The following is a 25,544-nucleotide window of genomic DNA, read 5'->3' as shown; positions in this document are numbered from 1 at the left end:
GCAGGCCCGCACTGCGCCTCTGTGGGACACAGCCTGTGACAATAGCGACACAGGCAGGCACGGCTTTTGCCGGCCAGCAAACAGCTAATTCAGTAGATCGGGGATTTCACTCTCTCTTAGGATCACAGCCTGTATCCCCCAGAACAAGGCAGGCTTGGGAGCCGCCTGTGTGGCTGCTGTGGTAAGTGACAGCAATCTGTCCATCCTCCTTGCTCACGCTGATTGTTGTAATTATGGCGGTGTTTCCCGTGGCCAGGCACACATCAGTAACCTTGCTGTTCACGGGAGGGAGGCAGGAACAAGTGTGTGCAACTAAAGGCTGAGGAGAGGGCATTTTGAGAGCAACACTCCCTAGGATTTGGCGTGAGGGCAAGCTCCTAAGCGTTACAGCGTTAAAGGGTGAGGGCAGCAGCACCGCGGGCGTCCCCCGGCAGGCTCTGCCAGGAGGGGACGCTCCCGCCTCCGCGCGCGCTTCCCGCCGCCTCCGCGGCGGGCGCCAGTCTCGCGAGACCTGAGGCAGAGGCGTCGCCCTGGCTCTCGCGCGATTTGCGCCGCCTGTCCCGCTGGCCGTGCCGGGCCCTGCGCGGCGATGGCGGCACCGGGCGCTGAGGAGCTGCGGGTGGGCGGGCTGGGACCCGCGGGCGGCCCAGGGCTGGGCGCCGTCCCGCCGCACCCCGGCGTCCCACCGCATCCCGGCGTGTCGCGGCGGCGCGGGCGGACGCTGCTGGTGCGGCACCTGCCCGCCGAGCTGACGGCGGCGGAGAAGGAGGATCTGCTGCAGCACTTCGGGGCCGTGTCTGTGCGCGTCCTGTCGGACCACGGGCGGCTGGTGAGGACCGGGACCGGGACCGGGACCGGGACCGGGGCGGCCGCGGGCAGGGCTGAGCCTGGAGCCAAGCAGGAGCGGGGGTCCCGCTCCCGGGGAGCCCCGCGGGGCGGGCGGGACAGCGGGCGGCTCCGGGCTCCGGCCCGCCCGCCGCAAGCGCCGTGACCGCGGCTTTGCCTCTTGTGCGGCCGGCGAGGCTGGGCTAAGCCGTGCCCAGAGGCCTCTTGGCGCGGGCAGGGATGCACCTTCACAGCTCTCTTGAAATCTCTGGTTTGCTTTCTTCTTCCTCCAGATTACGAAAACATGGATGTGTTTGTTTTGTGATAAGTACTCTTCATAAAGAGCCTTGCGTTTTGCAGAACTGCAGATGGATGATGTCTGCGTATTTTATCAGGGTCATGCTTTATAGGATATCAGAGATACTGACTTTGTTACAATGATTTTGGGTACGGAGTCATGTAGTGGCAAGATGGGGTAATAAAGTTTGTTTAAAAAAATTCGCTTGGAGAGGTGTATTCTGTGAGGATTTGATTTAATTTGGAAAATTAGGGGGGAAAATTAGAAACCATTCAAACGTTGAGAGCACAATAGTTACAACTTTCATAGCAGGAAGAGCGTTACTTTTAGTAAGAGTAACTTTGATGAAAGTGTCTTATGAGGTGCTCCAATGAGTTTTCTGTTTCGGAAGATAATTAAACCTCTGTATCTATAGGTTCTTTCGTGCAGTTTAGAATGGTTTTAGCTCACTAAAAAATCCCCACTTGTCCTATATTTGTCAAACTGCTGAGCTCATGTCTTGATTTTGACTGCAGGAGGTACTTTTCCAAAATTCATAAGAAAAATGGTTTCTAGCCCTTCATGTTTGCCCCGAAAGGGAATTAGATAACTCCCATCTGGTAACTTTCAAGTGTGTAAACTTGGACTAGCAAAGTGCTTGTGGCTCAATGTTTTACATGCAATCTCTTACGTTTGTGATTCAAATACATTATAACTTTTTGTTTGTTTTCTAGAAACATACTGCTTTTGCCACCTTTCCCAGTGAAAATGCAGCTGCAAAGGTTTGTATTGAGTTTGTTATTGAATGTTTCAGCAAAGCACTGAATTGCCAATGCTCTAATGTTTTTTACACATCATCTGGTACTTAGGGCTAGGAAAAAACAAAGCAGCACAATGTAGTATGAGAGTTCCGTTTCAGGACAGGTTTGCTTGCAGGACTTGATAAAATTCTTGGTTACTTCTGTGTTTCCTAGAGTCCTAGGAAAGGTGGATTGAAAGGGGTTTGTGGAAGTTATCTGATCCAGCCTGGCAGAGTTAGAGAAGCTGAGACTGATCAGGGCACTGTTTAGGATGTGTGTGCATTTATATACAAACTATAAACCAAGCAGAGTTTCCTTGTCTCCTGTGTAATTCTGTTTGCCGTAAAAGTCAGCCCTGTGAGTCTCACAATCCAAGTCTGCCTTGAATGCCCAACTTTGATAAGAAAACTACTGTATTAATAGGACATAAGCCAAAAAGGTTATACTAATAATGCTTTTTAAATACTAGTCTGGTTAAAAAGCCTGTGCCACAACTTCCCCCATATAACGTGGGTTTGGGGTTTTTTTTTGCATTGTTTCTATTTCTTTTAGGCCACACTTTATAGGACTAAAAAAGGGAAAGACTGTGTGAGGTGAGCAGTGGTGAATTAGGTGCCAGTTGTTAGCAGCCTGCTGGGCTCTGGACTTTAAGAATGCTGGATCTTCCCAGAGCCACTGTTAAGATCTTGATTTTAGAATCCCTAGCTGTTACTGACAGAGTTTAGCATGTTTGTACTTCAGGAGCAAAAGGTTGGTTACTTGAAATTCCAGCAATTTAGTAGGCTGTGTGAAAAGTCTGATTGTTAGGGCTGCTGCTGTGTTCAGGTGACCAATCTGTGTTGTGGTTCTGGCTGTGCTGGTCCCTTTCCTTCCTGCCAGCAGGAAATGCTGCTAAAAGCAGAGCTGGGAAGACACAAGCAGTGCAGGGCTCTCGTGTTCACAGCAGCACAGGCTTAGCTTAAAGCAGTTGGGCCTGCATCCTATGGCCAGTGTACCACTCAAAGGAAAAACAGTTATGCTTTAAAACAATTCTCATGTTTGTCCTCTTCCCTTTCTCTTCTCCTCTGTAATTACTTGAAGGCTTTATCAAGACTGCATCAGCTGAAACTTTTGGGTCACACGTTAGTTGTTGAATTTGCAAAGGAGCAAGAGAGTGCACAGGTACTTAGCCAGCCTTCTGCCTCAGACAAGTGCAAAAGGTATGTGCAGAGTAATTTCCTTGTTATCTTTGTGGTCAAGGAAAGGAGGTTCTGCGTTCTTGATACTTAGGTAGTACTTGTAACTCAAAGGATAAATTGTAACCACTTGGAAGTCTTAACAAACAGGTTCTGAAATATAGGACAGTGACTGCACTCCTCCCAACAGAACTGTGTCATTTGCACCTGTGGAATGTGCAAATAAGTCATAAAAGCTATGTAATAGTGCTTAATTAAAAATACTGTAGTAGAGTTTTCAGGTTATTTATTCCACTTTCTGAATATGAACAAATCAATAATACCTTTGAATTTATGGTCTCTGAGGAGAGTGCATGATAAATAATTTCAGTTCTTTTCCATTGAGTGGATTTAAGTCAGGAGTGTTTGCATACAGGGAATCTTACTTAAATCTGCATAAGTATTTATTTTAGAAGACTGTCACTACTGGAATTATCCTCATGTATTAGTTATGAAGAATTGGTAACAGCTGTAGTAATGGAAATGGTAAAAGATTTTAAAAATACCTGTGCTAATTTATTTTTTATATTTATGGATTATGCATATTTTATATATTACATAAGGCATACCTAATTTTTGCACTGCTTTAATTAAGACCAAATTAATTTTCAGTTTAGAAGAACCAGTGAAAGAAGAAGAGAAGATAGAACCAAACTGTGTTAAAATAGAGAATGGAATTGCACCCAACCTCGGGTTAGTGTCGGGGTTTTATTTATCTTAATTATTTTATTCTGTTACAGATTATTTTGAAATGTGTTATGTACTGTTGAATAAGATGCTCAAAGCAATAACTCCTATGCTGCTGTTCCTCAGGCATGTAGGAGTTGTCATAAAGATGGAGTTTCAGTTCCCCAAGTTTAGAATCCTCACATCTGCATAGTGACTCGTGCTTTGAGCTTCTGGATTGCAGAACAGCCTTCTAGCACTGCACATTGCTTTCTTGGGGAGTTGGAGGGCTGAGTTTCCCCCAGTGCTAACAGCAGAATATCACTGACTTCTTTTTCCTGGTGTTTCTTCCTTCCCCTCCCCCCCATTTTCATGTTGGCATACAGGAAGTAGTAAATTTTTGAATTTATTGAGTTTCTGATATTTGTGCAGGCTGCTCTGATGTGCTTTTGGTTTTGGACATGTTGTTTGTTTCTGTTTGTTTTAGGCTCCTGCATGGCTTGATACTTTCAGTATTTCCAAGCCCAGTAAATCTGTCATACACTGGGGACTACTCAGTGATGTTAAAGGCATTCTAAGTGGCCCAAAACTGTTCTAGGGGAAATAATAATATTTCAGTGTTACTTCAGATGTAATCAATATTAAGCCTCCAGTAATCATTAATTGTTATGGGTGATTAAGTGGCAGTAATGTTAAGGTGTCTTGTTTTCAATCTTTTTTTCCTCAGCCTCACCTTTCCCATCAATTCTTGCCTCAAATATTTGTATCCACCACCTTCAAGTGCAATTCTAGCAAATATAGCAAATGCCTTGGCAAGTGTGCCCAAATTTTATGTCCAGGTAAGTAAAAAACGGGGGAAAAAAAGTGAAAAATTAAAGACATTTAATTTTTCCTCTTTAATTATCTACAGAAGTAATTATTTTTGTCATTGTAAATACTAACTTGGATTTTCTGTGATAGTGTTAACCAATCTTAGTTTTTTACTGTGCTGAGATAATGAGATTTTATTAACCTGAGGTAGATTTTGACACTGAAGACTTAACTGGATATGCTCTTCCTAATTAGATGTGACTTGAGTTCCTGGAATTTCATTCTGAGAGGATGCTGTATGTTTGTTATTAGCCTTGTTAGGGTGTTTCTTATATTGACTATTAGTGTTGGATCTCAAGTGCAAGTTTTACATTGTTCATGAACACTAAAACTGTGCTGATTTACACCTGCCAGGAGTGATTGGCTGTTTTACCTAGCAAGGAACTGTTATCACTTACTTATTCAGAAGAAACCTACTTGTTTTGACTCATTTCAGGTACTCCATCTGATGAATAAAATGAATCTCCCTCCACCTTTTGGGCCAATCACTGCTCGCCCTCCCATGGTAACATTTTAAATATGTTTTCAGTACTGTAGCATTGATTCACAATTTAAAATGTTAGCAGCATAGTAGGAGATCTGAATTTCTAGAGGATTGCAAATCCTGCTGCATCTCACTGGATACATGTTGGTCTTCTGAAGCAATTCTTTGGACTGTACTTAGAACAAAGAAATACCCATCTCTGGTAGCAGCACTGCAGTGTTTCAGACTGTTGCTTCACTGTTGGAACTGACATGGCTTTGGAGCCTAAGCCTTCACCCATATACTTGGACTGTATTCTCAGGAAAGTCCTTGAAGCTGAGTGCAAAGTGAAAATCCAAGGCCATGGTTGCTGTATTTTTTTCTCATCTCAACTTAAAAGAAACCATTCACTGTTATGCTTCAGAAAGCAGATTTTTTGCTTGTGGAAAGTTTTTCATTAGTAATGTAATTCACCAAAATGCTATCTAGATCCCTATAAGCATACTTGGAGGACATACTTGTTAAATTATCATTAATTGCTTTGACTGTTGTTATTAAGAAAACAAGACATGTTTAGGTTTTTTCCTTCAAGAAGTTTAATTTTTTCAACTTCTTCCCTATAATTAGTATGAAGAGTATTTACCAGTGCCTGTGCCACCTCCCCCAATCCCACCTCTGCCTCCTGAGGAGCCTCCTTTGCCTGAAGAGGAAGAAGGACTGTCTAGCGGGGATGAATCAGAATATGAAAGTGATAATGATGAGGAAAAGGAGAGGTATGCATTTTACAGTCATTTGCAGGGTTTTGGGCTTGCTGAAAGAGGGGGTTTTACTGTTCCAGCTTCCAGTTCAGCAAGTGGTAATGTTTGCAGTATATAGATGGAGCAGCTTGTAGAGAGTGTGTAGCAATCTTTCCAGATGCTTAGAGAAACTCCAGAGTGCAGAAGGTCAGTGCAGGTTTAAATGCAGTAAGAAAAGGGGAGTGGCCTATTGGTGTGCAAGTTTTCGTTTGTTCCCATGTCCAAAAAAACCCAACTAAACAAAAACTCAGCTTGAAGAATGCAGATGTAGGGAAGCAGAAATTAGATTATTTTCTGAAGTCTTCATTGTTCCATGTCTTTCTAAATTGACTCCTCAGCCTGAATTGTATGTGCACGCCAACTTCCAGAACATTCTTTGTACATCAGCGGGTATGCTAGGGGTGATAATATTTGTGCTGAGGATTCTCTTGCACATTTGGGACTGAATTATATCACAGCTGTATTTTTTTAATCTTTAAACTAACTCTAAATTAAAAAGCAGCTTTTTCCTTTACTGTCTAAACTGAGAAGTAAATCAGAAAGTCCCTATGCTGTATTTGGAAAAAGCTACCCCTGTTGAGTGTTAGAAAATCAGGTTCAGCCTGGGCCATCACAGCTTCAGTGCCCCAGTAAGGAGCATGCTTGGGGAAGGAAGGGCATCACTCACATGTTAGGATTTTGGTCAGTCCTTAAGTGCTCTGTGTATATTGATTTGCTGTGTGTTACAGCTTCAGTTTTAAGGTAGTTTTACAATTATATTCTGAAAAGTTCTATATCAAGGGCTTTAAGGAAAGGGGAATGGTTTTTAAATTGGTACTTTCAATAAACTGTAAACCTCTTTGTTTTATTTTTGTTTGGTTTTGGTTTTCTTTTTGTTTAAAATAGAATGACAAAGTTGATGGAATTAGCAACCCTTCAGCCTAAAAGACCTATAAACACAAAGAAGCGTGGTGTTAGAAAAAAGCAAAGAATTAAGGACATGTTGAATGTTCCTGTGTGTACTTCCCACAGGTTTGTGGTTTTTGCACTTATCCTATTGGTTTTATTGCCCTGAAAATCATATTTTCTTCTAGTTTGAACTAAAGTCTGCTCAACAACTTTAAAGTGTGCCTGATTCAAGCTCTGTTTCTCTTCCTGTCAAACTAATAGAAATTCCTTTTCCTAAAAAGATAACTAGTTTCACATCACAGCTGTGACTGAAACAATTTGGATTTCTTGTTTGAGCTGCTTCTTAAAACAAAGAATTAAAAGTATGACACTGGAAGTATAGAAACTGGCTTACTTTAAAATGAGTTTGGGTCTTAGAACTGCAGTGTGCCACAGTAGACAGCAGTGCAGTATTTCTGTGTTGTGATGAATGATTGTGAATGCATTTTTACTAATGGCTGCCTGCTTCCTCCAAATGATTTGCTACATTTTTTTAAGTGTCATGTATTTTATATACTAGCTGAGAGCAGCAGCAAGGCCACTTATTTTTCATGCTGAAGTTACTGATAAAGGTTTTAATAAATGCCTGTGTGTATTGTACTGTGGTACATGATGGTTGGTTCTGCTCCCACTGCCAGACATACCTCCTGTGTCTGCGGTGTTGTAATCACCTGAAACTCTGTTGGGTGAAATGGATGAAATGGAGAACATGTGTTTGTGGTAAACAGCATAAAATCTAACTGGAAGAAATCTCGTGTTTGAGCATGCATTCATCAGTGTCTGAGTCTTTAATTAATGTGTTGTTGTTGTTTTAAACAGTAACTCGCACCCTACTCTGTCACCTTCAGATGTCTTTGAGCAGCTGCAGCATGTAGGTCATAAAAAAATAGAGTTTCATATTAGTACTGAGATCCCAGCTGTTCTTCAGATAAACCCAGAAAAAGAAGAAAAAAATGGTAAGAGGGTTTGTACTTCAAATGTGTTTAATGTTCAAGTCATGTGGCTTCAGTATATAAAGAGTGCTGAAATTTACACCAGGAAATTCTTTTCCCTTACTGTACTGGAGCTTTCAACACCAAGTTGCATCATAGTTGTATTTGCTGTTTTTCCCACATTACAAGATTTGGAAAGGATCCAGAGGATTTTAAAGGGCTCTTCTATGTGCTCTGTGGTTTATGGTGAATTGCACTGTCTTTTAAATGACAGGATGCAAATGTTACAAATTTTCAGTATTTTATGTTATCAAGCTAATTTCGGATTTTCCTTTTCCAGCTCTTAGAGGGCAACATCCAACCCCTTTTCTCTGGTGCACTGATTATCTGCCATAAAAATGCTGGGCACTGATAACAATGAGGTGTGATGGCTTTTTAGAGGGTTATGGTCAATCTGTGGTTCTTGGTACTTTACAGTAGTATCCAGTTTCTTTAAGGAAAAATAATGAAATGGATACAGGATTGAACAGCAAGGCAAGTTTTATGATAACTAATGTGTGCCATGGCCTTTATTTGTACTACATGAAGTTTTATAGGACTGCACAGAGCAGGTGCTTTTGTCAAACCAGGGATTAAGACTCATTTTTAAGTGTGTATTCAAATTGCCTTGCAAAGTCTGCTGTATTATAATGTTGCTGGAGTGTGATTTTTGTTGCTGGCTCTTGATTTTGGTGTGAATAAAGGTACAAACCACTTACATAATTTGTTGAAATTTCAGACCTTTATGCAACCACAGAAGAAATCAATAATACAGGCTTTGGAAGGATTTTCCCAGCTCCTAGCTCAAATGATAAAATGGAAACTGAAGAGGAAGATGATGAAATACCATCAGAATTTATTTCTAGAAAGGATCTAGAAAAAAACAGACTTTCTAGAGAAGGTATAACTGTGAGAATCGATTATCTAGTAACAGCTTTTTGATTTGTTGCTACAAATAGCTTAAATAAGTGTTTATTTTCTTAATTGAGCATATAGTAAATTATTTTATACTGAGCAAATGTGCAAAGTAAATTAACTAAAGCATGGTTCATTTTTTTTGTCTTCAAGAAATGGAAAAATATTCTGTTTTCAAAAACTATGAGCCAGGTGATCCAAATTGCAGGATATATGTGAAGAATTTAGCTAAACAAGTTCAAGAAAAGGTAAGTAAACAAGCAAATTAAATATCTATCAAAAGGGCTTTTTCTTAGCATTCATCTTACGCCTACACTTTAATTTCAGGATCTTAAGTTCATTTTTGGAAGATATGTTGACTTCCAGTCAGAGGTGGAACGCAATATGTGAGTTCATTTCGTACTTGGTTAGAATTAAGCCTTTTATATTAACTTTTATGACACTTCTGAAAACTGTATTTTAAAAATAGCCATATTCACATTTTCTGTGTTTCTGCATAAACAAAAATGTGTTAGACCTAAAAATCTTCATTTATGAAGATTAAGAAATCAAATTATTTTATTATGAGTGACTGAAGACCCTATTATTTTGCCTTTATATTTTCATTCCCAGATTTGCTTTTCTTGGCTGTGTGACACAGAATGAACTGTGTAGATGATTGTGTGTATCTGATCATTTTGCATGTGTCCTGTTTAGTAGTACTGCACATCAATTTGCCATCTTGCAGTTTAGTATTACCTTTCAGTAAATGGTTTCCCCAAGCAAAATGGTCTCCAAGGACATCTTGCCTCCTTGTAGGCTTTGCTTCTGTTTCTGCTCTTTCTCCCACCTGAAGCATGAGAATTGTGCATTTGTACTGTGAAATCTGCAAGGTTTGTGAACCATGAGTAATTCCCAGTTCTGCACTGTGCCCCTAGGTTTGATATCCGTTTGATGAAAGAGGGCCGGATGAAGGGACAGGCTTTCATTGGACTTCCCAATGAGAAGGCAGCTGCTAAAGCACTAAAAGAAGTTAATGGCTATGTCTTATTTGAAAAACCCATGGTGGTTGTATCCTTTTCTTCAAGCATTTACATTATATTCTTTATCATCTCTGCCAGTCTCTGCCAAGTTTTGTTGTCACAGTGTTCTGCAAAATAAAAAATGCCTTAGGAAAACCAATCAGCATAACACAGTACACTATTTATGGTAGCTGAAAAAAACACAGGGGCAACTCTTCTGAAATAGGAAAGTAAAAGTGATTTAAGAACAGAATTTGCTGGTCTTACATCTTTGATCCTGCAAAGACAATACAGAAGATAATTCAGCTTGCATGACCACTGTATTTAAATTAAATACAAGGTTTTTGACTTGGTTAGGTGTGTGTTTGCAGAATCATGATCATAAGAAATGCTCCTGTAAGAGTAAGTGGTTCTAGATGGGTTTTTCAGCTGGAACTGTCTCTTTTTGATTGCATAGCACCGTTTTTTTTTTTGTGTGAATGTCCTTTCTTATTTTTCACTTTAACATTTCATAGTTTATTTCATTTTCTTTATACTCACATTAACCCCAGCATCTGCTGCTTTTACTGTTTTTCCTCTCAAATACTGAGACATTAAAGTTAAGAATTAACATGCTGGGTTGGAAGTTTATAAATATCAAACATTTATCCTACTGTAGTTACCTTGTTTGCATCTAACCCATTCCCAGTTAGTTCTCCTTATGGACTCTCTAATAACTCCTGTACTGTGTATCAGTGAGGTCCTAATCTTTGACTAACAGACACTGTTAAAATACTTCATACTGAATTGATTCACAGATAAAGGTCACTTTCTAGACTAATTTGCAGGAGTAATCTTTTTTGTCTTTCTTAATTGACTTCTACTTACCAGACACTTGTAGTCCTTAATAGAATCTCAGCAATTTGCTCGTTCAGCTAGACCAAAACAGGATGCCAACGAAGGGAAAAGAAAAAAGTAAAACCCTGCTTAAGGTATGGATTCCCTGCTTGAAAGTGAAAACAAAGGATTGGGGCTGGGGGTTTTGTTAGTGTTTGTTTGGTTTTATTTATTCTCTCTTTAACAGCTTCTTTAGGAATATTAATGATGGAGAGGAAATGTTCCATACAAATTTATTTCCTTAAATGTGTGCTTATATCAGAAAAACAGAGTGCAAGGTATATAGTTGGTGTAAGTTTATAGCTTTCCTTTTTCCTGTGTTAAAAAACTCAGAGGCCAATATTTTCCTAATTCTGATATTGTAGGGCACTTGTCAGTTTCTCTAATCCTTAATTTGCAAAGATTAGGAGAATAATTTTATGGAATTGGACCACTTATCTTTTAGTAATCTCCCAGGGTTTTGCTATTGAAAAGTGTTGCCTCTTAACTCCTTCCTTTCTATCCCTGCCGTTGTAATGAGATTCTGAAGAACTGGTTCTAGCAATAAACTTCTGCTGGCTGTAAAGAATCTTTTCTAACTTCAGAAAATGAGTTCTTAGTGCTGTTGCAGTAACCTTTAAACTTGTCTGAATCAGTGAAGGATATTCTGTTGGAAAGTGCTGCTTAATGTTGCATTGATGAAGGCTTCCTTTGTTGCGGAATATATAGGTCCTGATTTTTGGCATTATTTAAGTGTAATGAGAAAGTACCTTCTAGCAGAAAGTTGCTATTTAACTTTTATCTCTTATCATGTAGCTTTACTTCACTGCTCGCTACTGTGAGTATTTCATTTATGTGAGAGTAAGTCAAGCCAAATCAGCTCTAATCTACCTGAGTGGTTTCATGGCCTGCAAATATTTGCATAGTGAACTCAAAAATGACCATGTGCAGTAACTGGTGCAAGAATAAAAAGCATTTATTTCTCAGTCTGCACCCTCTGATACATGAATTAACTCCAATTTAAAGGGTATGGACCTTAAGTTCTGGTTACAGTTGAGATCACTCTGGTTATGCCTCTGCTTAAAACAAAATTAATTGAAATCTTACCCTGAGTGCTTAGGAAACAATCCTTAACCCATGGTGTGTTTTTAATCTGGAGCTTGATCCTTGTTACTCTGAAGAAAACCTGAATTTGAAATAAAGGATGTGAACATTTGCTTTGATTTTTACAAATTGGCTGTAAAGCCCACAGTGTGGTTATTGTGATGGTAGTTCTATTTTTAATAGCTACTCTAATTGTAGGTTCTTCACTCCATCCATTGTCTAAGGATTTCCAAAATCAGATTTAGGCTTGTTTCTCTCTGTTTGGTCTTACTTCCTATTTTTGTGTTATTGTCTATAGTTTGCAAAGTCTGTATTTTGTCAGATTAAACATCACTTTTTTATAGGCCTTCTGAAGAGCCTTGGCTAAAGTGTTCTATTAGGATCAAGTATTTGAGACTATTTCAGTCTTGTTTGTCACTCCTTTCTTGTTAGAAAAAAATTTCTATTTGTCTAATAAGATTACTAAGGTTTCTTATATTAAAAAAAAATTGAAGCATTTTAGCTATTGGAGAACCTGATAGATGAAGTCAGCACTTTTATTCTTTTAGGAATGCCCTTTTTTTCAACTCATTTTGTACATTAATTCTGAATTCATTAAACATGCTAAATACTTGAATTGCATAAAGAAAATAACAAAGTACTTATTCATTGTTATTCTGATGGTCAACTCAGAAGCTTTTTCTAGAGCAAGCAAACCGTACTGAGGCAAGATTCAATTGTGCACCTGAAAATCTTCCAGGATTTACAATCTTACAAGTGTTCTTGGTGTTCTGTCCAAGGGCAGAACTTCTCTTACCTTGACTCTTTGTATGTTTTAATAATATCAATGTGCCAAGGAGTTACACAGGTTTCTAAGGATCCATGAGGTTTAATTAAAAATACTTGTTGCATTTCCCAAGTAATGGTTAAGCTGACCCCTATTTCTGCATGACTGTTTTTCTGTTCCTGCTGGAATATTTGGATGGATGCTGGTTTATGAAGTAAAATTCCATGATAAAAACTTGAGTCTGCTTGAGTCTAGGGTTGGTTTTCTGTTGTTGGGTGGGTTTTGTTTTGTTTTGGGGTTTTTTTAGGTTTTTTTTTTTTTTTACAAAGGCTTTATCCTTTTTTTTGACAAAACAATACACATGGTTCATAAAATACTGCAGAACTCCTTGCTGGCTGAAATGTCTCCTTATTGAAGGACTGGCAAAAAGTTCACCTAAAGTGACTTTTTCCTGTAGCTAAAATACAACTGTTTGGGAGAAAAGTTATGTGGAAGAAACTGATATTGAGAGGTCTCCAGCTTCTTCATAAGGAAGAAGTGGTTTGAAAGCTGGCATTAAAGGGAAACATGATTGGGTTTTGGACCTGATGGAAATGAAGTGAGTCTTTAAAATGGCAAAGACTTGAAGGAGATGGAAGAATCTGCTGGTGTCCTAATAGTTCAAGTTATCAAAAAATGTATTTCCTTTTGAATATGAAGTTTAGTGTTGATGGATTCATCAGCCCTTGTTAAATCTTATAAGGGATTAGAATTGTTTTTTATCAAAGAGGCATATTTGCTTTTTTTTTTTTTTGGTAGGTAGCATAAAGTTATGTGTGTGCAAAACTGAGAATCAAGTAAAATTAAACCACATTCTGCTGTTCTTCTTTAGAAACATTCCTGCGTAAATTCTGCAATAATACTGTCATGCAGAGTGTATCCTTTCTTGTTGTATCCTTTTTTGTGCAATGTTTCCTGTAGCACTCAACTGCATCTTAAGTTTTCATAATAGAGTATAGAGTAGAAGTGGGGAGGAGTTAGCACATTTTAAGCTTGAGCTAATCTAATAATTTTAAAAAGCAAATTTTTTCGGGGGGGGAATAAACCGAAGAGTTGTCTGTGTTGTGTGAATAGACACAATGAAGGTTCTTAGGCTTAAGAGGTGGCCTTCACCTTCTTCCTCAGATACCCTAGTAATTTGTGGTCCTGTTCTTAGTGGAGCAGTTTTAGCTCATACCAGCTGATCTCTGTGAAGCTGTGCTTATCTCACACTGACCAGGTCACCTTGTTTTGCTTTAAAAACATATTAATATAATAATATGTTGGCTAAAATACATTGCAGAGCAGTTTTAATATTAAGGGGTTGACCAGAATTTTTGATCATTTGATGATTACTGTTGTCCTGGTACATGAGAAACAATTTGGAGTTGATTTAGTTAATACATTCCTTACTTTGTCTTTTTTTGAGTAAAGAAGAAAATTAACAATATCTTGCAATTAAGTATTTGGAGCTGGACTAATAATCAACTATTAATCACTGCTACCTTTTTGTTGGTTGTTTGGGTTTTTTTACATTGCTGTCTGCACTGAGGTAGTGTTGTTGCTAGTGACCTACATGTTTCCTGTAGGTTTCATTCTACATTACTGTTTAACATTCTATAATATAAAATTAATACAGTCTGCATTTATTAAGATGTATTTTTCACAGACATTAAGCACTTTTTAAAACACTGAGCATCTTTCAATTTAATTGTCAAAAGCCAGTATAGCACTGCTATTTTTTGGTAGTTCTTTTAACATGCCTTTGTGATGTTCCAGGTCCCTTTTGTGTTCCTTCTCTTTCAAGTATTTCCGAGCTGGGGAAGAAGCAGTGTGATCATCAGGACTCTTGAACTGTGCGTAGTTGCATTTCTAAAGTATTAAAGGCAGAGAATAAACATTCCTGTCTTAAGGATTCCACATATCTTTAAATCTCACAAGACTTACTACATCATAAGTGTATGTTAGATTGCTTGTGAAATCTAATAAATTATTTCCCTTCTCTTCATTTTGCTGCCTTCTCTTTGTTTTGACTTTTGTTCTTGGGGTTTTGGGCAGGACAGGTCTTCTTGTCTTGGAGACCAAGCAGAAGGATGGGTGCATGTGCCTGAATTTGTACTGTGAAACTGGGCACTGGTCTTCCTCAGTAATAACCTTCCTTTGTTCATCTGCAACTTGAGAACTGTCACTGGTGAGACTGAAGTCATTCAAAGCAGAGTAGCAGTTAAAGCTGGGATAGATGTGGTCCTTGCCCTGTTGAGGGTGATGATAACAGTGGATAGGATTTGCTACATACTGGGCTGGCTAGTTGAACTGTCTGAAACCGTGTGGGAAATACTGGAGTGACATTTAATTTACAAGATATTCTAGTCCAGTGGACTTAAAGGAAAAGTTATTCCATAAATGACTAAATCATAGCTGATGGTGTGGGAGCTGGTGCAGAAGATTTGTCATTACTCCAGCTGCAAACAATCTAAATCACTAGTACTGGTGGCTGGACCAAAGTAAATCTATCTTTGCTATTTTTTTCCAATAGGAGCTGGCTTAGCAGAGTCCTTTGAAGTGCTTTTACTGGAATTATTCTTATTTTACACTTCTCATGGGAACTGTGTTGTTCGTTTAATCCTGGAGGGCTTTTTCAACTTAAATGCTTCTGTGGTTCTACAGTAGTATGTCCTGTGACCCATGTTGAGCTACAGGACCAAAGGCCCACAAGTGGCGCCGAAGTAGGATAACAGCAAGGTGGTGCTGTGCTCAAGGACAAAACTACTTTATAAGAAAGTGCGCGGTGTTCAGAGAGCCGTGCCCTGTCCGCGTTGTCCCCGGCACCGGCGGGGCCGGGCTCGCCGTGCCCGGGCAGTGGCGCGGCCCGGCGGAAGGGGCGGGGCGGCCGCAGCGGGCACGGACCGGGAGCCACGGGATCCGCGCCGCACGGGGAGCCCGGCCGGGAGCCTCCGCGGGGCGGGCACGGACCGGGATCCACGGGCTCTGCGCCGCACGGGGAGCCCGGCCGGGAGCCTCCGAGGGGCGGGCACGGACCGGGATCCACGGGATCTGCGCCGCACGGGGAGCCCGGCCGGGAGCCTCCGCGGCGCGGCCACAGCGGGGTTGCTTCGCCTGCCGTAAACTCGGGGCTGCTCGGGGGTTGTGTGGGGAGCCGCCAGAAGGGACAGGGCCACTGCCGTGCTGCCCTGTGACAGCTTTTGGCACCTGCAGCCTCCGCAGCTCGGCGTCCCGCGGGGCCGGACGCGGCCGCAGGTGTGTTGGCGCTGGCGGCACCGCTCCGGCCGTAGCCCAGCAGACACAGAGTGACCCGAGTTCCCGGGTTGGCCGGGACAGCGGCAGGGCTCTGCAGAGACGCTCCGCTCCCAGCTTCTCTGCATTGCAGTCAATGTTGCTCTCTTCCACATGGCCTCCTAAAGTTTTTCCAAGTTTCGAAATTATTTTGAAGCTAGAGTGCGGTGAGGATTTCAACATCCCCATTCTCTTATTATTGCTTGTATTGAAGGCAGAGCAGCCATAAACCTGTTTCAGAGAAATGAAAATCTACATTGAATCTTTAAGCACTAGGCTTTGGAGCTGGTTGGGTCAAGGTACATTATTCTTACTACTTTGTGTCATTTACTACTTTGCATATTTACTGCTGTAAGTAAAACTTGCCAATCTAATAAATGGCTTTTCTCATCAGAGAAGATGGAATTTTCTTAGCTCATTTTCTCTTAATGTATGTTCTTCCTATCAGGGCCAAAAAGCCTTCCTTCATGAAAATGGAAGCATGAAGAACAACTGCTTGTGGCTGAAACTCAATCTGTATACTTTACTGAAGATCTGCAAGTAAATAATTGTATTAAAGCTATTTTGTTCACAGCAGAAAAGCCAGCTAAATATACCAAATGCTTTATTCTAAACAACTCTGCCTGCTTGTGAAGAGCAGTGACAGCTGATAGCAGTAGGCTCTGGAAGGCTGGTTCTATATTTTATAAACTATATTTTGTGCCTAAATTTTTTCCAAAGAGTGCTCCAGTACCTGAGAGATATGGATCATCCTTTCCTCGAAGCAGAAATGAGGGCAGTTTTGTAGAAATCATGTAAAATTTTTTATCAATTTTTGTCTGGCTAACTGTATCACAGCAGGTTAGAGTTTTCAGCAGTGCATTCCCAAGTGTGTATTAAATCAGGAAAAGCACTGGTTTCCTTTGTGTAGCAAACCTGAGGGCCCTTGTGTTCATGTTTAAACCTTCACTGAGGTGTTTGGTTTCTGTTGTGACAGGAATCTCTCTTTGCTCTGTCACTGTAAGATAACATTTTAAAAGAATAGATAGTTACAGGAAAGTAACAAGATTCTGTATTTTGTTTTCAGGGAAGTATTAGTTCAGCCATTTTTTTGCAGAAGTTCTTGTAGGACTTCTTTGTATCTCGGACTCTTTAAACCAACTTCTGAACGGGAAGAGTGCAATATAAGGTTCTCAGTAGAGTAATGTAAACCTTGATAGTTGTTTAGTTTTAGGTTTGTTACATGTTGTAGCTCTCTAGGTGAGGAAAAGGAGAGGCAATTTTGATACAAGGATCGTTGTCTTTGTTTGTCCCTAAGTAAATACAAATAGGATATGAGTTGGGAAATGCAGTTGCTAGCCTAGCTCATCAGAAGGAAATGTAGCTGCAAGCCTCTGGAAAGCTCCTTCTGCAGAACTCTGTACTTGGGCACTCAGAAGGAGATTTCTTGGTTATGGAGCTTCACAGCACTTCCAACATCTGCATGCCATTGCACATGTTCTTAAAAGGAGAATATCTCCACACAAATCCTGCAGGTGTGCAGAGATAAGACATTTAGCATTTCTGGGTTTCGCTATAGTTAATGATTTCTGAATCTGAGAGATCTTCCAGATTTCAGGCTGTTGTTTGAATGAGAGATGTCATGTGTATCATGAATAACAGACTCACATATGTTAAACCTCCAAAATATCTGAGGTTTCATAACAAATCATGGTAAGAAATATGCTGCCTCTGCAAGGTCTTATCCAAATATGTTCAAGTTGTAGCAACAGCATTTGGAAAAAAAAGATGTCTCTCAATGATTAAATAGGAATGTAAAATAACATACATTAAAATGATAAACAAAATGTCCATTTCAGTCTATATAAGTATTCCTTTGCTCTTTGGGGTAGTTTTTGGCTTTATACTAATAAAACCACAACTTTTGCATTCTGGAGGCAGCCTGCATTAGGCAACATCTGAATTTTAAGTGCATGAAAACAAAGTTACTAATAGTATGGGAATTTGATATAGTTTAGATAAGATCCAGTTCTCATACAAAGTAACAGGTAAATAAATATGGTACCAGAGATGGGTGTTTACCTTTAAACGTGTATTTTCTAAAGTGTACTTTACCCTCTTACAGGAACATTGACAGTTAGTAAGAAGAGCCCAGCTGATAACAGAGCACTGGATGGGGATCTATTTTCTGCTGTTAGTTGTAGGGCTTTGTTGGGGGCAGTACAACCCCAACACTGTCCCAAAGAGAACCTCGATTGTGCACCTCTTTGAATGGCGCTGGCAGGATATTGCTGAGGAGTGTGAACGCTACTTAGCTCCTAATGGATTTGGAGGAGTTCAGGTATGTCTGCTCCTATCAGTAGGTAGTGAAATTGCTACATAGATGATAATTTGTTTTTCACAGAAAACGTTCAATTCGTCAAAGGACAGGTACTGAACAAGAAAAATAGAAATTGGTAATGGAAGTAGTAAATGCTGACAAATATATTCTTCAGCTATCTTCAAGTAAGCATGAATTTATTTCATTGCTCCAAAGTGCGTGTTTTGCAGTCTGTGCTATTACATTTAGATGAATTAGAATTGCGCATCACTTGCTAAATCTTTTTTTTTTACTGCTGTGAAGAGTAACCTATGTTTATCTGCTTGACATTTTTTAAATCAAGGAAAGCTTTTAAGAGCTAGATAAATGTAAAATGAAACTGTGACTGAACAAAGGGCTTCCAAAGAGAACAAAAAGTGCTGAAGGTGTTAGATAATTAAGTACAAAAGGCTGCTGATTGTGTTCACCCAAACTGGCAAGTTTCTCTCTGTGTACCACAGTAAGCCACTAAGAGACCCTTCTTTGCAGGAGCCTGGTGTGAGCGGGCGGAAGTGAACTGAACACAGATTCTGGTGAAGGTGTCCCTGTGTGAGTCAGTTCTGTCTGAACAAAAGAGACGTGTTCCTGTAGAACCAGAACTGCCACTTGGGTGGGGTAGCATGGCAGGATAGCAGCCACTTATTAAAGTGTTCCCATTTGCCTGTCAGATTGCTCAGGAAAAATTGGTGTGAAGGCTGCCTGTCTCTTGTAGCCCAAGAGATTGCAAGCTGGCCTTGAGTGAGAACTCTCCCATAATTTTCAAATAATCATCTTGTCTTTGCAACCTTCTTTCCAGGCACACAGGCCAGATGGGCTTAAAACTGATTTCTCAGACTGTGGCCTATGCCTGTTTATCATTTTAATCCATTCTGTGGCAGGGTCTCAGAAGTTTTTTTCAGATGATGACTTGCTGAGCTGGTCAGGAAGGCAGCTAAGAGGCTGAAGGGGTCTTTCTGAGAAATGGTTGGATCAGGTTGTTGTGGCCAGAGGCTTGGAGATAGCAGCAAAAGCTTGTTGCCTAAAAAGTATCCTGAAAAGTCTGTAAAAGAAAGAGGTATAACTCACCTGGAAACTTACAAGAATTAGGTCAAGCATGCATTCATCCAAAGCGTTACAAAAATGGGAAGTTGGATCAGTTTTAAAGGCTGGATGTTACCTCAGTTGTTATGCAGTCACTTCCTTCCTCTGCTGACCTAATTCTTCAATTTCAGATGCTTCTTTTTGAAGCTTGAAGTCACAAAGAAAATTAGGCCTCTCTGTTCATGGGCCTAATTTTTATACTGGCTTTCTGAGGCCAGACCACAGTCTTTTGTTTCCTGCTACAGTGTAAGCAGAGGATACTGAGGATCTAAGTGTTCTCTAAAAATGTTCTTTCTCTAAAAATACTGGGCAAATAAATTAACCATTTTCAGTATCCTGTTACCAAGTGTTACCATTGTTTTATTGACAGATTTCACCTCCAAATGAAAATGTTATCATTACTGACCCCCGGCAACCATGGTGGGAGAGATACCAGCCTGTCAGCTACAAGCTGTGCACAAGGTCTGGAAATGAAACTGAATTTAGAGACATGGTGACCCGGTGCAACAATGTTGGAGTAAGTACTTTGAAAACCTTTTGGTGTTTACAATGCAAGGATATAGCCAAGCAGTGATTCTACCATTTAAAAAAATGGATGTAGTGTTACCTGCCTGTCTGCTGAGCTGCATGTTTTATCACCCTTGTGTCACAGACATCTTTTATGAAAAATCCTTTCCTTAGGGTTTTTCCTCCCAAGGAGCTGAGAGGCCTCAGGAACAAAATGTAAACAATGGTTATTTGCTGCTCTGGAATGCAACAGGTGCATCTGTGATTGGTCTCATGTGGTTGTTTCTAATTAATGGCCAATCACAGTGAGCTGGCTCGGACTCTCTGTCCGAGCCACAAGCCTTTGTTATCATTCCTTCTTTTTCTATTCTTAGCTAGCCTTCTGATGAAATCCTTTCTTCTATTCTTTTAGTATAGTTTTAATATAATGTATATCATAAAATAATAAATCAAGCCTTCTGAAACATGGAGTGAAATCCTCGTCTCTTCCCTCATCCTAAGACCCCTGTGAACACAGTCACACCCTTGCTGTATGCTAATAAAAAAATGGAATAAAATATTGGCTGAAGCAAGCAAGCAGGGGGATAGGGAAGGAGGTTTGGGAGAGAGAACATTAATTAGTGGTGCTGTGGGAAGTAGCTTTTTCAAATTGTTATGTGGACACTGTTCTCTAGGTGCACATTTATGTGGATGCAGTAATCAACCATATGTGTGGAGCCAATGCTGGGGCTGGTGACCATGCTACTTGTGGAAGCCATTTCAATGCAAAGACTGAAGATTTCCCAGCTGTGCCCTATTCTGGCTGGGACTTTAATGATCATAAATGTAAATCTAGAAGTGGAAACATTGAGAATTATCATGATATATCTCAGGTAAACCTACAACTGTCGTTTTCATGTACATCTGTTCCTGTGCTGTGATTTCTTTGCTCTCATTTACAGTCAGACATTTTTTAAAAGAAATTTTTAAAAGCCTTATGAAAAGCCATCTAAATTAATAACAGAGGTTAGTGTTGTTATTATGAACACCACTTCTTAAAGGAAGGGATAGCTGTACTTGAGACAATGTCTCAATTTCAGATTCAGACAAATGTGCTTAGGTAATTAATAAAGACAATTATAGCTCATAAAATCTATTTAGTGCTAAAAAAGGTAAAGTTATTATTTGCCTTTTATTGTAATTTGGAAGTTTTCCATGGTCTCAATTTCAGAAGAGAGGGGTAAACTCAATTTCTTATTGCAGCTTCTGTGTAGATGACTTTGCAAAGGAAAGAAATGCCTGGGAAACAAAGGCTACTGAAGGTTTTATTTGGCATTGTAATATAGGCCAAGTACATTCAAAAGGTGTGTAGAACACTGCATGAAGTTTATTGGTGAGAAGGGTTTGATTTCAGGTGCGGGACTGCCGCCTGGCCAGCCTGCTGGACCTGGCCCTGGACAGGGAGCACGTGCGCTCCAGGATTGCCACGTACCTGAACCGGCTCATCGGCCTGGGCGTCGCGGGCTTCCGCATCGACGCTGCCAAGCACATGTGGCCTGCTGATGTTAAGGCCATTTTAGACAAGCTGGAAGATCTAAATACTCAGTGGTTTCCTGCAGGAACTAAACCTTTCATTTACCAAGAGGTAATCTTTATTTTTTTTAATTTTACTTCACAAACATTTTTCTTGCAGGCCCAGTACAGGCTCAGTCACGCATGGCGATGCTTTGTATGGGCTGAGCCAAATCAGATCTACCAAAACCATCCTCAATTTCATCCTCAAACATAATCTACAAATATCTAATCTGTCTATAAATGGTAATTGATGTGCAAAATGCCCACTTGTTTTGGACCTATTGGAATTAGGTAACCTGGAAACTTTATTGAGAGAATTTGTATTGAGATGAAGTTTACTGCACTGAAGTTAGTGTAAAAATTTTATTGGTTTAAAAAAGAGATATAATTTCCTGAATTTTAAATTCTGGATAATAAATTGGAACAGAAGACATAAGTGTTGATTATGGGCTGAAAGTTTATTTTCCAATGGTATATAACAACTATTACTTGATAACCTGAATTTGTGTTTTCTGTTTGAATTGGAACGAATTGGAACAAGCAGGTGAGTGTTGGTTTCAGTCAGCAGAAGCAAAACTTGCTGCACATATTTTATTAAATTAGTATCTTGCCTGCAAAGTCTAAGCAAATAGAAACATTCTTTAGCTCCATAGTGAAAGGATGCAGCCCAACTGCTGGAAGCAGAAGTATTGGTGTCGGTACTAAATATAAAGGAAGTACAGCCCAAGTACATCACTTAATCATGGGAAAGTGATCAGCTGGAGAAAGGAGATACAAGATAGAGATGAAAAGAGGTTCACAAGCTGGGCTGAGCTAAAAAGAGAAAATAGCCTTACATATTATGATTTTGCAAGAAAGCCAAATAACCAATAGCCAAGTTGAGCCAATAATTAGCTCAAGTACTGTCCCCTTGCTTAAAGCAATGTCTCAAGCAGTGTCTTATTTGTTTGGTTTTTGAGTAGAAAGACATGCTCTATCTTTCCTGTACCAGGTAATTGACTTGGGTGGAGAGCCCATCAAAGGCAGCGAGTACTTTGGAAATGGCCGAGTGACAGAATTCAAGTACGGTGCCAAACTGGGGACAGTGCTGCGCAAGTGGAACGGAGAAAAGATGGCCTACTTAAAGTAAGGATGAAGGTGCTGCAATTGATGCAGGATTGACTGGATAGAGCAGTTGACAGGGTAGCTCCAAGTCTGTGTTTTTGTTTAGGAACTGGGGAGAAGGCTGGGGCTTTGTGCCTTCTGACAGAGCCCTGGTCTTTGTGGATAATCATGACAACCAGAGAGGACATGGGGCTGGTGGATCTTCTATTCTAACCTTCTGGGATGCCAGGTAAGGGATTGCTCTTGTGTGGGTGACGCTTCTTGCTTTTGCTTGTTTGTCTGTGTGTTCTCAGTCAGGTTCCTCCTTCCATGGCTCATTCCTTGTTTGTCCACCAAACAGGCTCTATAAAATGGCAGTTGGTTTCATGCTTGCCCATCCGTATGGCCTCACACGTCTGATGTCAAGTTATCGCTGGCCAAGATATTTTGAAAATGGAAAGGTGAGCTTTAATTAATTAAATAATTAGTTTAAATTAATTTATTAAATTATTGCTGAAGATCCTCCCATGGGGATTAAGGGTGAGAGCAGGGCCAGAGAAGTAGTCCAGTGCATTTCAGGTTTTTGAGAGATTTCCCTGTCCTGGGCTGGATGTAGGCAGTGAAACTTTGATGCTCCCTCTAGCTTTCTTCACCAGAGGGACACTCTGCATTTTCAGCCACAAGATATGCCAGAATCTCTTTTTTATGAAGAAAGAAAACCTTTCTTTTTAATGACAGGACGTCAATGACTGGGTTGGGCCCCCAAGTAATGCAGATGGCTCCACCAAGGCCGTTACAATCAATCCGGACACGACCTGTGGCAACGACTGGGTCTGTGAACATCGCTGGCGTCAGATCAGGTAGGGCACTGGGGAGAAACAAGAAGTCAAAGCAGCTGCTTTTGCTTCCTGCTCCATGTGGCTTTAGGGGTGTTGCAGGTGCAGTGGCAGACATGGCTTGTGTTTTCAGGAACATGGTTATCTTCCGTAACGTGGTGGATGGTGAGCCTTTCTCCAACTGGTGGGACAATGGCAGCAATCAAGTGGCTTTTGGCCGTGGTAATAAAGGCTTCATCATCTTCAATAATGACGACTGGTAAGTCAGTGGCAGAAAGTTCTCTCGGTCCCCAGAGAGAACAATAGCATCCCTCATTGGCAATCCAGCTTGAGTTATTTGAGTGCATGCTGGGTCCAGAGAGCTAAAATGGGTGTGTAGGAGGGGTGGGATCAGAAACCTTATGCTTTACAATGCCCTTCCAATAGGGGAGCAAGATCATGTTCAGAAATCTTACACACCTTTTGAAATACCTGTTTTAAAAACAATGCATAAATCGTGTTTATTTTCTCATAGGAATATGAATGTCTATGTGCAAACTGGTCTGCCTGCTGGGACCTACTGTGATGTTATTTCTGGACAAAAGGAGAACAACAAATGTACTGGAAAGCAGGTGTTTGTTTCTGGTGATGGAAAGGCTAATTTCCAGATTAATACCGATGCTGAAGATCCATTTATTGCAATTCATGTTGATGCCAAGTTATAATTTGGGAGAAATAGCCTCCTCTGTTTGATCTGTGTATTACTGTTTCCCTCATATGTTATTCCCTGCTTTTTGAGCATGAAGGAATCTCTATTGCATAATAAACGGCATTCAAATTGAAGAGTAATGTTTTTCCCTTAATGAATTCGATGTAACTTTATCCCCTCATAACTAGTGGCAATGCAGTGATAGGTTTTAAGGCAATGCAGCATTCCAATTCCTGTGTAACAAAAACACTGGAGAGAAAAAAAAAAAAAAAAAGATTCAAAGGCAGCTAAAATGGCAAAGGAAACGTGCAGGATTTCCAGGGCTGATCCATGCACACCCACTTGTATCCCAGAGCAGCCACCTTGTGGGCTGTCAGCTGTGAGCAGTGCCTACGTACAGAGTTGATATAAACCCTTCCTTATGACAAACCAAGCCTGGCGTCTGGGTCACTGAGGGAAGCTGGGCTGTGCCAATCAGTTATTCCAGCCTGTGGCATCAGTGAAACCAGCAGGTTTCCTGCTTCACAGTCAGCCTGTGCCTGGACAAAGCAGAGCCTGAGCTCTTGCATGGTTTGCCCCAGTGGTTTGAGGCCAGGGAACGCTCCCTGTGTGGGTGCTGAAGGGGCCTGAGAACATGCGATGTATGCAGGCATTGCTTCCACCTTGTGCCACTGGCTGAGGCACGGCAAATTCCTGCCTCTGGTGTGTTTGGCACCCTTATTCTCCAATATCTCAAAGAAATATGTAAACACAGTAGAGGTTTGGCAGCTTTCCCTAATCCCTTGTCAGCTGTGAGAAAATGCTGAGGTAAAAGCAAGTGTGCAGGCCTTGCTGTAAGGCAGAAGCTCTGCTAGGCCAAAAGTGGTGACTGCATCCCCCTCTGGAGGGAAAAATGGAAGGAGGTTGTTCCAGTTTGAGGTCAAGGTGCAGTTTGAAGTTTCCTTTCTGTGGTGTTGGTGGTGGATATTGGCTCTCAGTGTGCCCAAGGGCTCCGGGTGTCTGTCAGGGCAGTCAGGGTGTGGGAAGTGTCCCTGGCCCAGCACTGCCCCTCCCATCTGTCTCCCTCCTTGGCTGTGGCCAGCGTCTCCTGGATCCATGCACTCGGGCCCTGCCTCAGTGGAGAGGTGCCAAAGGCCTCGTGGCAGGGTGTTCATGGCCTTTGCAAACCAGTTATTGGCACAGAGGGGCAGGTCAGGGAGCCCTCGGGCCCCTCTGAAATTGAGAGGAGCTGTCTTCAGCCCTGCACTCAGCTCCAGCCCTCAGAAACTGGGATTCCATCCTCTGTTATTCACACATTGCCCATTCCCAAATGGAAGAATCGGTTCACTTGTCAAATTGCAACTCCAGCCCCAGGCCCCAGAGCTTCTGTGGCACATGACTGAAAAGCCACACAGTGATCTGAGGTGCCCATAAATCCATAAAAACAGGCTGAATATGGAGAGGCTTGTCTGTGCCTGTGAACAGATGTGGATCCACTTCCCAAGGATGTTGGGGTGCAATGAGAGTTTTGCTTAATGCAGGTTCAGGTAGCTCTGCATTTCCCAGTGGCATGAAAGAGAACATGGAGAAAAAGAAATCATGAGATGCTTTCTTTAGGTGTAAGTAAAATTTTGTGGGCCAAATGTTCACTGCTTTGAAAGGACCTAAATTGCACTGAGACCTTGGTTTGTGTTCCTTTTATTTCAGGATTTTGGC

General features: G+C 41.0%; 2 protein-coding genes across 8 annotated transcripts; both read left to right on the top strand.

Annotated features, from left to right (window-relative positions):
- Window positions 1–542: 542 nt before the first annotated feature.
- On the top strand, window positions 543–14,477 carry RNPC3 (RNA binding region (RNP1, RRM) containing 3). 4 transcript variants are annotated; one of them, XM_071436105.1, is made up of 15 exons: window positions 543–829; window positions 1,837–1,884; window positions 2,983–3,101; window positions 3,729–3,809; window positions 4,510–4,621; window positions 5,089–5,157; window positions 5,743–5,888; window positions 6,798–6,923; window positions 7,659–7,795; window positions 8,550–8,711; window positions 8,879–8,973; window positions 9,053–9,111; window positions 9,643–9,775; window positions 10,625–10,697; window positions 13,250–14,477. In XM_071436105.1, the coding sequence occupies exons 1-14, from the start codon at window positions 590–592 to the stop codon at window positions 10,682–10,684; spliced, it is 1,587 nt and encodes a 528-aa protein (XP_071292206.1). In that variant the 5' UTR covers window positions 543–589; the 3' UTR covers window positions 10,685–10,697; window positions 13,250–14,477. The 4 variants fall into 4 exon arrangements, with proteins under 4 accessions (XP_071292206.1, XP_071292207.1, XP_071292205.1 ...); XM_071436106.1 differs by having other exon boundaries at window positions 544–829; window positions 14,249–14,477; XM_071436104.1 differs by having other exon boundaries at window positions 544–829; window positions 13,323–14,477.
- On the top strand, window positions 14,193–25,489 carry LOC139594265 (pancreatic alpha-amylase-like). Of its 4 annotated transcripts, none has more exons than XM_071436112.1 (12): window positions 14,193–14,325; window positions 14,528–14,660; window positions 17,868–18,083; window positions 19,552–19,698; window positions 20,363–20,560; window positions 21,082–21,312; window positions 22,234–22,367; window positions 22,453–22,575; window positions 22,687–22,786; window positions 23,064–23,185; window positions 23,295–23,420; window positions 23,676–25,489. In XM_071436112.1, exons 3-12 carry the CDS (start codon window positions 17,916–17,918, stop codon window positions 23,863–23,865), a joined length of 1,539 nt encoding a protein of 512 aa, XP_071292213.1. In that variant the 5' UTR covers window positions 14,193–14,325; window positions 14,528–14,660; window positions 17,868–17,915; the 3' UTR covers window positions 23,866–25,489. The 4 variants fall into 4 exon arrangements, with proteins under 4 accessions (XP_071292213.1, XP_071292212.1, XP_071292214.1 ...); XM_071436111.1 differs by having other exon boundaries at window positions 14,528–15,727; XM_071436113.1 differs by lacking the exon at window positions 14,528–14,660 and having other exon boundaries at window positions 14,194–14,325.
- Window positions 25,490–25,544: the final 55 nt, after the last annotated feature.

The sequence above is a fragment of the Agelaius tricolor genome, unplaced genomic scaffold (genome assembly GCF_023055355.1).
Source record: "Agelaius tricolor isolate 1412-34295 unplaced genomic scaffold, bAgeTri1.0.p SCAF_11, whole genome shotgun sequence".
Taxonomy (NCBI): Eukaryota; Metazoa; Chordata; class Aves; order Passeriformes; family Icteridae; genus Agelaius; species Agelaius tricolor.
This window is presented reverse-complemented; position numbering and strand designations above follow the sequence as displayed.

Excerpts from the sequence above, each read along its gene's own strand:
- RNPC3 (XM_071436105.1), top strand. The coding sequence starts at position 590 with ATGGCGGCACCGGGCGCTGAGGAGCTGCGGGTGGGCGGGCTGGGACCC. Across the intron at positions 830-1,836 it reads TGTCGGACCACGGGCGGCTG|AAACATACTGCTTTTGCCAC; the intron begins GTGAGGACCGGG and ends TTTGTTTTCTAG. Across the intron at positions 8,974-9,052 it reads CTAAACAAGTTCAAGAAAAG|GATCTTAAGTTCATTTTTGG; the intron begins GTAAGTAAACAA and ends CTTTAATTTCAG.
- LOC139594265 (XM_071436112.1), top strand. The coding sequence starts at position 17,916 with ATGGGGATCTATTTTCTGCTGTTAGTTGTAGGGCTTTGTTGGGGGCAG. Across the intron at positions 22,576-22,686 it reads CTAACCTTCTGGGATGCCAG|GCTCTATAAAATGGCAGTTG; the intron begins GTAAGGGATTGC and ends TCCACCAAACAG. Across the intron at positions 23,186-23,294 it reads CATCGCTGGCGTCAGATCAG|GAACATGGTTATCTTCCGTA; the intron begins GTAGGGCACTGG and ends TTGTGTTTTCAG.